The sequence below is a fragment of the Xenopus tropicalis genome, chromosome 1 (assembly GCF_000004195.4).
Source record: "Xenopus tropicalis strain Nigerian chromosome 1, UCB_Xtro_10.0, whole genome shotgun sequence".
NCBI classification, from domain to species: domain Eukaryota; kingdom Metazoa; phylum Chordata; class Amphibia; order Anura; family Pipidae; genus Xenopus; species Xenopus tropicalis.
Genome location: NC_030677.2, coordinates 77083226 through 77098520, shown reverse-complemented (window position 1 = coordinate 77098520; position 15295 = coordinate 77083226). Strand labels below are relative to the sequence as shown.

At 36.8% G+C, this 15295-nt stretch overlaps 1 protein-coding gene across 3 annotated transcripts in view; it reads left to right on the top strand.

Annotated features, from left to right (window-relative positions):
- Positions 1 to 15295, top strand: part of grid2 (glutamate receptor, ionotropic, delta 2) — a 546810-nt gene that overhangs the window by 414051 nt on the left and 117464 nt on the right. For all 3 annotated transcript variants that reach the window (XM_031903170.1, XM_031903172.1, XM_031903175.1), the window contains exon 9: positions 8967 to 9068. In XM_031903170.1, coding sequence (XP_031759030.1) covers positions 8967 to 9068 — 102 coding nt within the window. The remainder of the gene's footprint in view (positions 1 to 8966; positions 9069 to 15295) is intronic.

Sequence of the window (15295 nt, the reverse complement as noted above, 5' to 3'; positions counted from 1 at the left end):
AAAAATTATTTCTGTTAATACAAAAATATTAGCATGCCATAAAAGCATTTTTGTGGTACCACTAATTGTTAGCCTATAGACAAACGTCAGCAGTTTGTTAGTGTAAGAACAGTTAATTTGAACCCCTGTAAAGATTAGAAAAGCATTTCTTTAATGTAATATAGTTCCATGCTGAGAAGAATAAGTGATATTTTGCTGTGACTATATTCTCCACAATTTCAAAGTGCTAATTAGATCCATTTTATAATGATTTTTTTATAGTATTGTGCTAAAGAAATGCATAATGTGATATGATAAGCTACAGGTGAATGTATAAAGTATAACATATGCTAACATTTTCAAAAATGAAAAGAAGAAATGTACTCTTAAGAGTTGTTCTTTTTTTGTTATACCCATATTGATCTGTTTTGTTGCTTGAAGGTGCTGTAATATATTGCAAACCCCTCAAACTAAAAGAACAGAACTTGTAATGAAATAACATTTACTCTTCTAGAAGAACTAATTCACTTTATAAAAAAAAAATCCATGCTGCGGTCAGATGAAAAAGCAGAGCAACACTGTACTCACTTCTTACCTTAAAGTGGTCAGGTTACCTAAAGAAAATATATTTTCAAATAGTGTATCAGAATAAAAAACAGTATTTTGTTTGATTTCTGTTTTCTGTCATTACCATTTTTCAAAAATATAGCTTTTATAAATGATTCCATTTCATTTTCTTGTCTATCATATAATTGTTTTTATTCATGCATATGTTTTTCCGTTTGACTTTTATAACATTTCCCTCTTGGATCTTTTTTCTCTTGTAAAATGTAAAATTTGCTTCACAAAATCTTGGTAATGGAATGGTAAATTGTTGTTTTTCTGCAGCTATATATAGCTTTATATATCTGTCTCCTCAAAGCCATACTACATTCAAAGCTGATTGACAACTTGATTCATAAAGTCCATAAATTTCTAAATAGTATCAGAGTAATGCCGGCAGTTGCTCTGTGACAGAGTTTAGTAAAGCATGGGGATAATTCTCAGTTCGAGCAAATCTTCTGTTCCTTAATGTACTGTCTAATGTAACAAATTAGAAAAGGCAGTCTACCTTAATGCTACTGGTAACTTAAAAAAGGGAAACTGAAAAAAAGAAATAAATGATTTGTCCAGTATTTGAAAATTTTGATTGTCAGTCATAACCGTTATAACGATTTTCATATTTTGTTTTGCGTGCATGTCTCATAAATGACAAAATGTTGAAAGTATAAAACATTTAAAATGAACATTTATAACAAAACTTGAACTTTTAGCTCATACCTGTTCTCTTTGGGCCTTATGGGAAGTAATTTTCACTGTGGGTGAGTTGCTAACATAGTTACATAGTTACATAGTTACATAGGGTTGAAAAAAGACCATTGTCCATCAAGTTCAGCCCATCCGAGTAAACCCAGCACACAACCTATACTAACCAATCTATACACTCACATACATAAACTATATATATACAACCAGTAATACTAACTGTAGATATTAGTATCACAATAGCCTTGGATATTCTGCTTGTTCAAAAACTCATCCAGGCCCCTCTTAAAGGCATTAACAGAGTCTGCCATTACCACATCACTAGGAAGGGTATTCCACAGCCTCACTGCCCTCACCGTGAAAAACCACCTACGCTGCTTCAAATGGAAGCTCTGTTTCTCTAATCTAAAGGGGTGACCTCTGGTGCGCTGATAGTTTTTATGGGAAAAAAGAACATCCCCCAACTGCCTATAATCCCCTCTAATGTACTTGTACAGAGTAATCATGTCCCCTCGCAAGCGCCTCTTTTACAGAGAAAACAACCCCAACCTCGACAGTCTAACCTCATAGCTTAAATCTTCCATCCCCTTTACCAGTTTAGTTGCACGTCTCTGCACTCTCTCCAGCTCATTAATATCCTTCTTAAGGACTGGAGCCCAAAACTGCACTGCATACTCAAGGTGAGGCCTTACCAGGGACCTATAAAGTGGCAAAAATATGTTCTCATCCCTTGAGTCAATGCCCTTTTTTATACAAGACAGCACTTTATTTGCTGTAGTAGCCACAGAATGACACTGCCTGGAATTGGACAACTTGTGATCTACAAAAACCCCTAGATCCTTCTCCATTAAGGAAACCCCCAACACACTACCATTCAGTAGATAGTTCGCGTTTATATTATTCCTACCAAAGTGCATAACTTTGCACTTGTCAACATTGAACCTCATTTTCCAGTTAGCTGCCCAGTTTTCCAATTTTGTCAAATCGCTCTGCAAAGCGGCAGCATCCTGCATGGAACTTATAGTTTTGCACAATTTAGTGTCATCAGCAAAAATAGAAACAGTACTGTCTATGCCCACTTTCAGGTCATTAATAAACAAGTTAAAAAGCAAAGGACCAAGGACTGACCCCTGCGGTACTCCACTAACCACACTGGCCCAATTAGAAAATGTTCTATTTACCACCACTCTTTGTACTCTATCCTTCAGCCAGTTTTCTATCCAATTACAAATATTATGTTCTAGGCCAATATTCCTCAATTTGATCATTAACCTTCTGTGAGGTACTGTATCAAACGCTTTAGCAAAATCTAAGTAGATGACATCAACTGCCATTCCAGCATCAAGGTTCCTGCTCACCTCCTCATAAAAGGCAACTAAATTCTGTCTGGCAAGATCTGTTACGCATAAAACCATGCTGGCACAAACTAATAGTATTGTGAACTGCAATGTATTCAACTATCCTATCCCTTATTACCCCTTCCAGAAGCTTTACTACTACTGATGTCAGACTAACAGGCCTATAGTTTTCAGGCTGAGAACGAGATCCCTTTTTAAATAATGGCACCACATTAGCAATCCGCCAGTCTCTCGGCACCATGCCAAACCTCAACGAATCCTGAAAAATTATGTGAAGAGGCTTGGCAATCACAGCGCTCAGCTCATTTAATACCCTGGGATGAATCCCATCCGGTCCTGGACCTTTGTTTACCTTTACATGTTCAAGTCTCTTTTGAATTTCCTCCTGAGTGACCCACGCGTCAGTAGCTAAATTACTAGCACTGGGTAAATTAAAAGGGAAGCCTTCATTATCTGGCTCCTCAGATGTATAGACAGATGAAAAATAAGAGTTCAAAATTTCTGCTTTTTCCCCGTTCTCATCAACCAACGTACCCCCCCGTGATAATAAAGTTCCCACCCCTTCTTGCTTCATTTTTTTACTATTCACATAATTAAAAAATAATTTTGGATTCTTTTTACTCCTTGCTGCAATATCCCTTTCCATCTCTATTTTAGCTTGCTTGATAGCTTTTTTGCATGCTTTATTTGCTTCCTTGTACCTGATGAAAGTTTCCGCTGTCCCAGCTAACTTGAATGCTTTAAAAGCACGTTTTTTATTACCAACCTCGACCTTAACTCTTTTATTCAGCCATAAAGGTTTTGCTTTGCGATGCCTCTCCTTGCTTACAAGGGGAATATACTGTTGTGTATACTTGCAAAGCAATGTTTTAAAGATGTTCCATTTTCCTTCTGTGTCTAACCCCATGAAAAGCCTTTCCCAGTTGACACATTGCAGAGATGCCCTTATACTGGCAAAGTCTGCACGTCTAAAATTCAGCGTTTTAGTTACTCCCTTATAGCGCTGTCTCTGCAGCATTATCTCAAAGGAGACCATGTTGTGATCACTGTTCCCCAAATGCTCACCCACACAAATGTTAGAGATAAGTTCAGTATTATTAGATATTACCAGGTCCAAAATAGAATCATTCCGAGTAGGTTCTTGAACCACCTGAAATAAAAAGTTGTCATTTAGCATATTTACAAACCTACTAGCTTTTTCTGAGCCACCCCATTACTCCAGTCAATGTCCGGATAATTAAAGTCCCCCATAATAACAACTTGACCCAATTTTGAAGCCTCCTCCATTTGCAAAAGTAGCTGGGCCTCATCCCCCTCATCTATACGGGGTGGTTTATAGCATACACCAATGATCATTTTCTTTGTGACCTTCAGCCCTACTTTATTACATGGCTTTAAATCTGACTTTACATAAAGACAAACCCCTCCACCCTTTTTAATCCCTCTGTCCCTCCTAAAAAGCGTATACCCATTTAAATTCACAGCCCAGTCGCATTTTTCATCCCACCAGGTCTCAGTGATACCAATTAAGTCATAATTTTCAATACATGCAATAGCCTGCAGCTCCCCTATTTTTCCCGACAAGCTACGCGCATTAGCCAGCATGCAGCGGAGATTACTACTTCTTCCTCTGATGCTTACATTAGCCAAAGGACAGTTAGAGCTAAGGTGAAAATTAGTCTGTTTCCCTTGTAACAATGGAAGCTCCTTATCTGATAAACTATATGCCCCCCTCACTCCTCCCCCACAACCCTTTACTGGTCCCACTGCCCCATCTACACTAGCTCTCCCATAAGAATCTAGCTTACCAACCCCCCCCTTGTCTAGTTTAAACACTCCTCCAGCCTCTTAACCATTCTCTCCCCTAGCACAGTAGACCCCCTTCCATTGAGGTGCAATCCGTCAGGGCTGTATAGATTGTACCCCAAAGAAAAGTCAGCCCAGTGCTCTAGGAACCCAAACCCTTCCTTCCTATACCAAGACTTTAGCCACGCATTTAGCTCCCTAAGCTCCCGCTGTCTCCCTAAACTAGCACGCGGCACCGGCAAAATTTCCGAAAAAATGACATTGGAGGACCTTTGCTTAATTTTAGAGCCTAGATCCCTGAACTCACTCTTTAAGGTCCCCCACCTACCATTCATTTTGACAGCCGGGTCATGCCCAGTCCCTCCCAATAATGTGTCGACCCGATCAACCACATGCCGAACCCTGGCACCAGGAAGACAGCAAACTGTCCGTTTAAAGCGATCCGCTCGACAGATTACCCTGTCCACTTTCCTAATGATCGAATCCCCTATAACCACCATCCGTCTAACATTTTATTTATTTGTTGGCTCCTGGGGGGTCTGAAGTTTGGTTGTTCGGTTTCTTGGTTTTGTAAGTAAAAGTACTGGGATGCTTCCATGAGAAGTGGGTGTTCCTTAAGTGTTTCTATGCCGTAACATGTAGTTTGCCTAAATGTGTGAACGTGTGAGGCATCTGATTGATTGTGGAAGGGAAGTTATGTATTCAAGCCATGTATTAAAAAATTTTGTAGTGTTTTGTTCTTTTCTAGTTGTTGCTTCCAGCCAGTCCATATAAGAAATGATGGTGTCATTTTTGTTTTACTAATGTTATAGACAGGTTGTCTGGGGTTAACCATTGATGTAATATTGTCTTTAGTGGAACCTCGTTTTTAATTATCAAGCACTAACATGGTTTAAAGAAAAACTTAAATAACTATAAAATACTACATTTGTTTATATGAACATAGTAAAGGAATACAAACCCCATTAATTTTTGCTTTACATGTTTCATACTGCGTGATACTTATAGGTGGTAAGGGACCCCACTGATTCCAGCAAATACATTTTATATGAATTGTATATGTAGTAATAAGTCAAATCAACTGAACTTGTGTTTTTCTTGAAGATGTTTTACCAGTAGAGATGTAGCGAACTGTTCGCCGGCGAACTAATTCCCGCGAACATCGGGTGTTCGCAAGTCCGCAAATTCGCGAACTTTTCGTGATGTTCGCAATTTGGGTTCGCCGGCACCGAAAAAATCGCAAAACTTACGATAACGGTACGAATTCTCCGAAAAAATCGCAAAACTTACGATAACGGTACGAAAAAGTCGCAAAACTTACGATAACGTTACGAATGATCCGAAAAAGTCGCAAAACTTACGATAACGGTACGAATGATCCGAAAAAGTCGCAAAACTTACGATAACGTTACGAATGATCCGAAAAAGTTGCAAAACTTACGATAACGGTACGAATGATCCGAAAAAGTCGCAAAACTTACGATAACGTTACGAAAGCTCCGAAAAAGTCGCAAAACTTACGATAACGTTACGAAAGCTCCGAAAAAGTCGCAAAACTTACGATAACGTTACGAAAGCTCCGAAAAAGTCGCAAAACTTACGATAACTTTACGAAAGCGCCGGAAAATACGAAAAAGTCGCAAAATTACCGATCATTTCGAAAAACGGCGTGTGTCAATTTTTCAGAGGTTTTTGCCCTTGATCCCCCTCCTGCATGCCACTGTCCAGGTCGTGGCACCCTTTAAACAACTTTAAAATCAGTTTTCTGGGCAGAAATGGCTTTTCTATTTTTTAAAGTTCGCCTTCCCATTGAAGTCTATGGGGTTCGCAAAGTTCGCGAATATTCGCAATTTTCGGCGGAAGTTCGCGAACAGGTTCGCGAACTTTTTTTTTGAGGTTCGCTACATCCCTATTTACCAGTCATCCGACTGGCTTTCTCAACTGAGTCCATGTGATTTGACTTATTACTAGAGATATAAATATCACAGGGTTGAAATTATACATGCAATGTGCACAGCTTGATACATACTTCCAAAGGCATGAAATTATATGTATTATATATTATAAGTATCACATGCGCGTAAAGTGCACCCAGTTAAGTGTCATATAAATACTGACTACAGAACAATAGTAAAAGCTTTTAGTTAAAATGATACAAATAGTTGATTAGTTAAACAAGATAATCGAGTAGGGTTTTCAAACCTCTCTTTTTAATAAAAGATTAAACACATCCCCCACCCATTCCTAACTTCACTTTTTCTATGTCCTGTACTGAAAAAAAAAACCTAGTGTCACTTCCATTACACTGGACAAGATGTCTTGTTACTTTACTTTTCTCTATACACTTAAGACTTTTCATTTGTTTTTAAGTGACCTTATTTGAGCTATTTAAATTGACTTTGCTAAGCCTGTAGGGTCAGAGGGCATTTTCCTATGCTCTTGGTCTTTTTAATGATGAAAGTATCTACTTGTTAAGCACTTCATTATTAAAGGAAAAACTTGGACAAAATAGCAGCAGCCTCATTTTGTTGCATATAAAGCTGCAAGCAAATGAAAATCACAATGTTCTATTCGTTTTTAATTAGGCTGAAACATTTTGAATGTCTTAATAAAATGAGGTAAAAAAAATAAAATAAAGTTGCTTAAAATTTTCCTAGACATTTCCAATTAATTTGTCAGCTTTTTAGTGTTCACATTTTTTCCTCGAACAAATGGCTACTATTTTAGCTTCAGTATATTCACAATTTTTTTATCCACATTTTTATTGAATCATGGAAAAAAAATTGTCTGCCCCTAAATTCTAGACAGAAAGTGTAAAGTGTATTTAAAATTATAATCCCTTTGCTCCTACAAATAAAAATACAAAAGATAATTATATTGTGGCACTATTTTCCCAGAACACAAGTTACAAATTAAAAATGTACGAGGAAATACAAGCAGGAACTTTAATAAAATGTCCCTTGAGCACTATTTTTTCTGATAAATGAAGGATTTGGACTAGGAAATGAGAATCATAAAACATGCCCACCCACCAGGTTAGGACTGGGCTGCCGGGGACACTGTGAAAAAGCCTGGTGGGCCCCGGCAGCCCAGACACGATCACTGTTGCCACTTCCCCAGCTGCCAATGTCCTCCCCTGAGCATGCGTAAGTGAAACGCATCAGGCAGGTGGCCCCTGCAGGGGGTTTGGGAGGGCACAGCAGAGGCCCCTGTGGTGGGTGCGGGTGACGTGGCCGGAGGGGGCACTAGTGCGACCCTGCCACTCTCTATAGGGATGATAAGTATTTTGTACCTTCATGAAACTCATAACATCAGTGGGCTAAAGCTTAAAAATAATACTCTTACACACCGTTGCAGTATGATTATGATTTTGCTTACTGTTCACAAGTTCACAATGACCCTATCAAGTGAATAGGCAAATGAGAAATGAAAGCAAACAGCAAATATGTGGGTCCCCAGTTACTTATTTCCATAGTTAAATGTTAAATGTAAATGTCTTTTACAGTATGTAAATACTGTACTAGTTTTACATTGACAAATTACTTTATAGTGTTGTAATTTAGCCAAAGCAAATAAGCCATTAATGTATCTAAGCTCCCTTCTACAATATATCAAGTGAAAATCTGCCAAGAAAAGTTGTAAATTTCCTAGATCACTGATTTTCCATCATATTTCTTCACAAAAATGTAAATGACTTTTTTTTTCCTGTAAAATCATGATTTCTTATATTTAACATCCTCTCTAAGCTCAAATGGATTCTCAAAGGAGAATTAACAGACAATCACCAATGATTATATAATATGATTACTTTCAGTGTATTTCAGGGACTGTACTCAACACAACAGGTGATATGTCCTTACAAATCATAAATGTGTGTCTGCCAATCAGCTATGTATGTATAATTGTAGGAGAGAGATGTATAAAATAATAAAACATTTTCAGTTTACCATTAATTGATTTCAAACCATTTTGTGAAGCTAATTTATAAACAACCAAGAGAAAAAACATCCAAGAGGGAAATAAGTCATCAACAAAAAAAAAATTTGCATTAAAATGAAAAAAATTTGCATTTCATCGTAAGGTAATATTCTTCATTAAACAATAATTATATTGTGAATTTTAATTATTCATAGTGCCTAAAGACCTGCTTTACGGGCTTTTTAAGTAAGCGGTTATTTTACTTGCAGTGCACACTGGTGCAAACTGTAAAATTCCCAATCCACTGGCAAATAGGCATCCTAAATAATTTCCAGGTTTGCAAATGCTATATTAAATGGTTTGCACAGAGGAATCATTTTTTCCATTGTGCATAGTTTTTCCAATAGCGACGTTCGCATTTTTTGCACATAGCTTAATTACTTTGCTGATATAAAGGTCAAGTACATGCTCATTGCAGATGTTTTAAATTACAAAACCATGTTTACTATATAGGCTATCATTGCCTATTATTACTGTAAATAATGAATTATTAACCAGCTTCAATTTTTCCTTATGAAAATCTTTTTTCTTTCTATACAGCTTGGCTTTTGGAACCCAGTGACTGGTCTAAATGGATCTTTGACAGATAGGAAGCTGGAAAACAACATGAGAGGTGTTGTGCTCCGTGTGGCAACTGTCCTGGTAAATAACTTCTTCAAATTCAAATGTTACTCACATTACTGATCATATAATAAAAGGCATTATGTACATCTTGAATCATTCAGTTTATTGTCTGAGCCTGATCAATGGGGATTTCTATGACAGAGCACAGATCAATAAAATTAGTAGTTCAGAACTTCTCATGCTTCTCAGACATTTAGTTACCTCCTGGGGACAATAATTAGGACTTTTCAGGATACTCTCTTTCTCTCAACAACTCTTTCAGGGAAATTTTTATGGAATTCTACTCTAATCCTAAAACTATGATTCTGGGTACCACAGGGGCACAAACTGTGACCTGTGCTTTGATCCAGAGTGAAAATCCAGCGCACAAGGCACAGAACACTGCTCATGGGCATGTGCTATATGTAACGTAACATCAAGCCAGTTTAATAATAAATAGTAATCTGCAATTTAATGCAAATTATGAGACATTGTGCACAGGTATAGGACCTGTTATCCAGAATGCTCAGGACCTGGGGTTTTCTTTTTGTAATTTTGATCTCCATTCTTTAAACCCCCGTATGCATGCATACATGCACAAGCGAGCGAGCGAGCGCATGATGCACACAGCACACACAGGGCGGCTGTGTTGCCAGGGCCACTGGCAGGGTTAGTGCAGTGGGCGCGAAGGGCCCAGAACTAGTAGTAGGTAAAAGAAGAACTACCCACCTTTCAGAAAATCTGCCCCAGTCTGACTCTAATCACTATAGGGGTCTTTTTTTTTTTGGTTTGGGTTTCTTGATGCCAATATATGATTTTGCTGTAGAAAAAGACATGCTTTCTTCATAATTTGAATCCGAATGCAAAAATACCATCTGTAACCTGTCAAGATTTTTCTTTGCTTCATGGTTTTAGATGTTTTCTGTTTTTTGTTTTTTTTTTAAAAACCCTGGCTTTTGTACAACAATATGAAAATGTTATGGTTTTCATGTGAAAATATGAAAAAGACACCGTTTTCATGTTTTTTCTGCAACTTTTTTTTATTTGTGCTTTTTCAATTTGAATCTTTTGATAAATGACTGACATTTGTAAAAATTGGTTTATTTGTGGTTTAAAAAAAATATAAAACCACAAAAATCTGATGTGTACTCTTTTACAAATCTTTTAGAAACAAAGAAATCATTCAGTTTTTACTTTGCACAAGCTACCAATACAATAGCAATAGAAAATAAGGATGTTTCATATATCATAGTCTGTAATTGAGTACATACCACATTTGTATGCATGAGAAAAACTGGTTGTTACAAGATGACTTGGTTTAAATTTGTACCTTTGTAAGTAATTGCGCCCTGTACCTTAATCTGTGTCAGTCTGTTGCCAGAAAGTGCTATGGCTGTTATGATGCATGTCATAACTAAGTGATTTGATTTATAGATCTTGTATATGTTTTACAAGCCTTAATGTTTCATAAATCAATGATTTATTTGTTTTTCAAAAGTGAAGTGTCATAGCATATAAAAGTTCAACTTAAGTAATACTTATTTAATTAGCCACATAGAAATCCATCGCAGGAGAAGTTATTTGCAATTAAGGATCATAACAAAAAAATCAATTATGAAGAGAAATAGCAGCATAACAAAATCATGGCCTACTATTTTGGGGAATACTTTGTCACTCAGGCTTTACTTCATCTCTCTGTTTATTTTTCTTTCTTTTTTTTCTTTTTACACAATTACTTCTCCTGTCTCTTTCTACCCACACATTAATAGGTTATTGACTAAGCTTGGATGAAAAGGATTTTAAAAAGTCAGCGCTTAATGAAGACTGCTGAGCTTACTCAGTGCAGTAGAGCCAACTTCTGCTTGCCAATATTTGATCAATGTGGCATTTTCTGTTTTATAAAGGTTTTATCAGTATAGCTCTCTTTCATAGAGAACAGAAAAGTAAATCAGTTTATACCATACACACTAATGTTCCCATCCATTTAAAAATATAACTGCCATAACCATGTAATGTAATAGCTTAGACCATAAATATTATGGATAACAAAAGACTAAATTCTTAGTCCTGGCCTTAGACAGCTAAGAAAAGTGCATACATCACTGCAGTATCTCACTAAGTTGTTGTCATTTTGACACTATGGGGCCTATTTCTTATGCTGTGTAAAATGAAATTCGCCAGAAAAATGGTGTAAAACAATATGTAAAATAAATGACGGATTTCATTGTTTTACACCATTATTTTATGTAAGTTCCAGCAGAAGAAAAGATGCTTAAAAAAATTAACCCGTTTTTTAGACACCAAATGCAAATTTTGTCAGTTTTTTTACACAGCATAATAAATAGGTCCCTATTACTTTTTATTTATTTTTATTGCTCCTAACAAGACAGATATGCCATTTTGAGTATGGATATATCCACACTTAGTTAATTGACAAACTAAATGACAATTGAAAATAAAAATGTGGTTGAATTACTAGTAGAGAATAATGTTCCTTTCTATATACAGAAAAAATAAGATTTATCAGTGTGTAGAAAGAAACAGAATTCTGAGGATTGCCCTGAATTCTATGTGTGAAATAATGTTGCAAGAATGGAACTGTCTAGAAATTTCATAGAGGCTCAGAAGCCATTAAACTGCTGTTGGTAGTTAAAGATGACATTTATGAGTTTATTGTTATTCTACAAATATGGCTAATTGTTTTAATCCCATATGCTACAATAAAACTAACATCAAGGGAAAAAAACAACAGATTTTTTTCACTCCAGCAAAGTTTTTTCTGTGCTTCCCATGCCTACATATTCTGCCTGCCAGCCAGTGTTAATGACAGAAGATCAGGAATTTTATTTTTTTTATTGGAGAATTTTCAGAATTTGTGCTAGAATTTAGTCATGCATTTTGTTTCAGTGGGGGAAAAAAATATTTTTTTTTGCATGGGTAAAGGCATGAGAAGCGCTGTCTCAGGGGTCCTTATTGCCCTGAGGTGGACAAGTTAATGCTGCCCACCTTGCTACCCTTGCGCATATTTTCATGTTGGAGAGGGTCGAGGGGGGGGGTCGCATCACTAATTCAGAGAGCGCAATAGCACTCTCTACACTAGAAGAGATGAAATTCCTATTTTCAAAATTGAAATTTCATCTCTTAAAGTTACCAGGAGGCATTTTGCTGCCCTTGGTAACTCCCCAGGTGTTACTGTCTGAGGCGAGTTTCTCAACTTGCCCCATGGCAGCAGCACCCCTGGAAATTGCCAATTGACTTCAATGCTTTTGATGAAAAAAAACTCAAGAAAAATGCCCACTGACATTAATACATTTGAGGTGAGAACATTCTTGAGAAAAATGCTTACTTGCTAATGCATTTGGAGTTAGAAAATAATGCCCATAAATTCCAATGCATTGGGCTCAAGAAAAAGCACCTGTTGACTTCAAAGTAAAAAAAAATGCCAATTTACTCCAATGCATTGGGCAACATTGTGTCAATTTTTAGGTCAAAGCAAAACGGGGCAGTTTCTCTAATCACTACAGAAAAATAAAGACAAACCTGGGCTTTTTAAATAACACCTTGCAAGTTTGTTTTAGAGCGCTAACCCATAGCAACCAATTAGAAATTTGCTTTCATTAACTTAACTGGGTTATCAAAGGTGATTGCTGAATGGTTGCTATATGTAAGCTGCATTTGCACCCAACTTTATGTTAGGGAATAATTCTAAATTGTTTTGTTGATTTATAAGTAGAAGTTAAATATTGAGAGATAATAGCAGCATGAATTGCTGATTATAATTTGGCTTACTAAAGCATAATTTGCTACTTTAGTTGTGATTACAGACTTGAAGATAAGTTCCAATCAGAGATAAAGTAAATGGTATGTGTCACAATGATCCATGGTGGATTAGCATTTTTGTCTAGGGTTAAAGGGTTTTTAATATGGGTGACAATTGTCTAAATACTATTAACTGGCTAAACTTACTATAGTGGCCCAACTACAAACAATACTAGCAAGCATTGCAATCTCCAAACTATAGCAGATTATATCCCTTTAATACATTTTTATTGCTGCAAAACAAGTACTTCCTGGTGCTTTTACATTGCCTAACTGATCCCCCATGTTCCACTTTGAGGGGGCTGCCATATTTGTGCAGCAGTAGTCTGTTAGCATTAGAAGCTATTACAGGCTGAGAAAGGACAGCGAGGTTGTTGTAACAGTCAGGTTTCAGAACTACAAGTAATAATTACTTACAAAAGCAGCCTATCAGTGAAAATCGATCAACATGACCTATAGGCAACTTTTTATGTAAATTAATATTATGAAAAGTATTTTTTGGTGTCAGTATCAGTTTAAAGCCAGCAATGACAAAGCAAATCCATTTGGCAACTGGTGTGATTCAGATACATTTTACAAGCTCCTTAAGTAGTCATGTAAATATAATACTCAGCATTTATTAACTATCTCAGCATGATAGAATTCATGTGATTCAGGTGTGGAAGTCATGTATTATTTGGATAAGAAAAGTAGGGAACCGGCAGATAAGCAGAGAGAGGTCAGAAAAGTCATAACATTCTCATACATACATTGTATATTACAATATATCACTGACAAATAATTACTGACACGCGGGTGCCAAGGCTTTAAGCACAAGAATCTTAATCCCTCAAGAAACTAAATACCACTACATAATCATCTACTTACATTAAATTTATTTGATTGATGATGATTAAGCAGTTAAGGATTTGGTAATGAGTTCAAAAACACATGTACAGACGTAAAGCAATTACTCATATTTGGGAAGAGCAAACCGTACATTATCACATGAAAGGCATTTATATATGGCTGTACTTACAGAATCAAAGTTAGTTTAGAACTACATTTTAATTATAGCTTTAATTAACCTTGCTGCCTGACAGTATATACCAGCTTGATTCAAAAATAGCAGCTGGTAATTAGTGTGTGAGAAAAGATGAACTTCTTAGGGAATTTGTATGCAAAAATTGTCTCTGATGTCACTGTGTCTAAAGTATGCTGTGGTTTTACCATGCTTTGCACTATTTGTGCCTCTATTTGTACAGATATGTGACCTGTTACCCAGAATGCTTGGGACCTGGGGTTTTCTGGATAAGGGATCTTTCTGTAATTTGGATCTCCATAACTTAAGTCTGCTAAAATTGAGTTAAACATTGAATAAACCCAATAGGATTGTTTAGCCTCCAATAAGGATGCATTCTGTCTTAGTTGGGATCAAATACAAGGTACTTTTTATTATTAAAGGAAATCATTTGCATGGGGCCACCATTTGCTGATTGACTCCAATTACAGGGAAAATGGTTGTGCAGACCTTTATCTGACAAAGTAATGTGATGAACCAAGGCACAGACTTCATTATATCTGCTTTCACAAGGATGGCAGGGTACAGACTGGAGCACTGAAAGCTGGACTTCCCTCTCCTGAAGCTACCACTGTCATGTGGAATGCCATTAATGGGGCCAACTTTCCTATAAAAGCTATCCCCCTTCTTCTCAATTGCATCCAGCATGCAGCGCACATACTTCTCCCAAGTTGTCTAACTACAGCTTTCATAGGTTTCCACTAACCTGCACCTGAATGTGCCAATTGAATAACTGGCTCACAATCGCCTGGGGTCCTTCCCCAAACACTAACTCTTCATCAGGGCCAAAGACTTTCCTTGCTGACGTGCCTGATTACTTCTTACCTCTAAAGTAAGCTTTGTACCAATCATCTAGCACTCTCCTAGCAACGCCGGATTTTGGATTACGGCAAGTATAGGAAAAATCCAGTTAGGCAACAATAGAATGCCAGAAGAAGAGGAAGTCAGTAATAAAGTTATGAAAAAGTATATTTACTAATGTCCAGTGTTCACTGCGTTAGCCCAGGTGCAGGCACATGGAGTGGATTTAGGCTTTGCATACTCACATCTGTGCAGACGCAGTAGTTCCAGGTGAGGGCACAGAAGAATGCTGTGTAGGAGCTGATTCTTGGCCAGTGTTTATCCACAGTGTTTATCCATCTCTCAGATGTAGACATACAGTATGTATACTTTAGTTTTACTAAAAATAAGACTATTATAGCATTTTTTTCCAAACCATACCGGGTCAGTATACCCTAGGATTTGCATGTGCTTTGAGTAATACTCTCTGTGTTATCAGGCATGTCTGTGTGTCTCCATGAACAAAAAACAAATTGATTAGCATCTTCCATGCTCTGTGAGAGACATTTCCTATTGATTATGTTTAGTGGTTCATTTTCCTTCCACA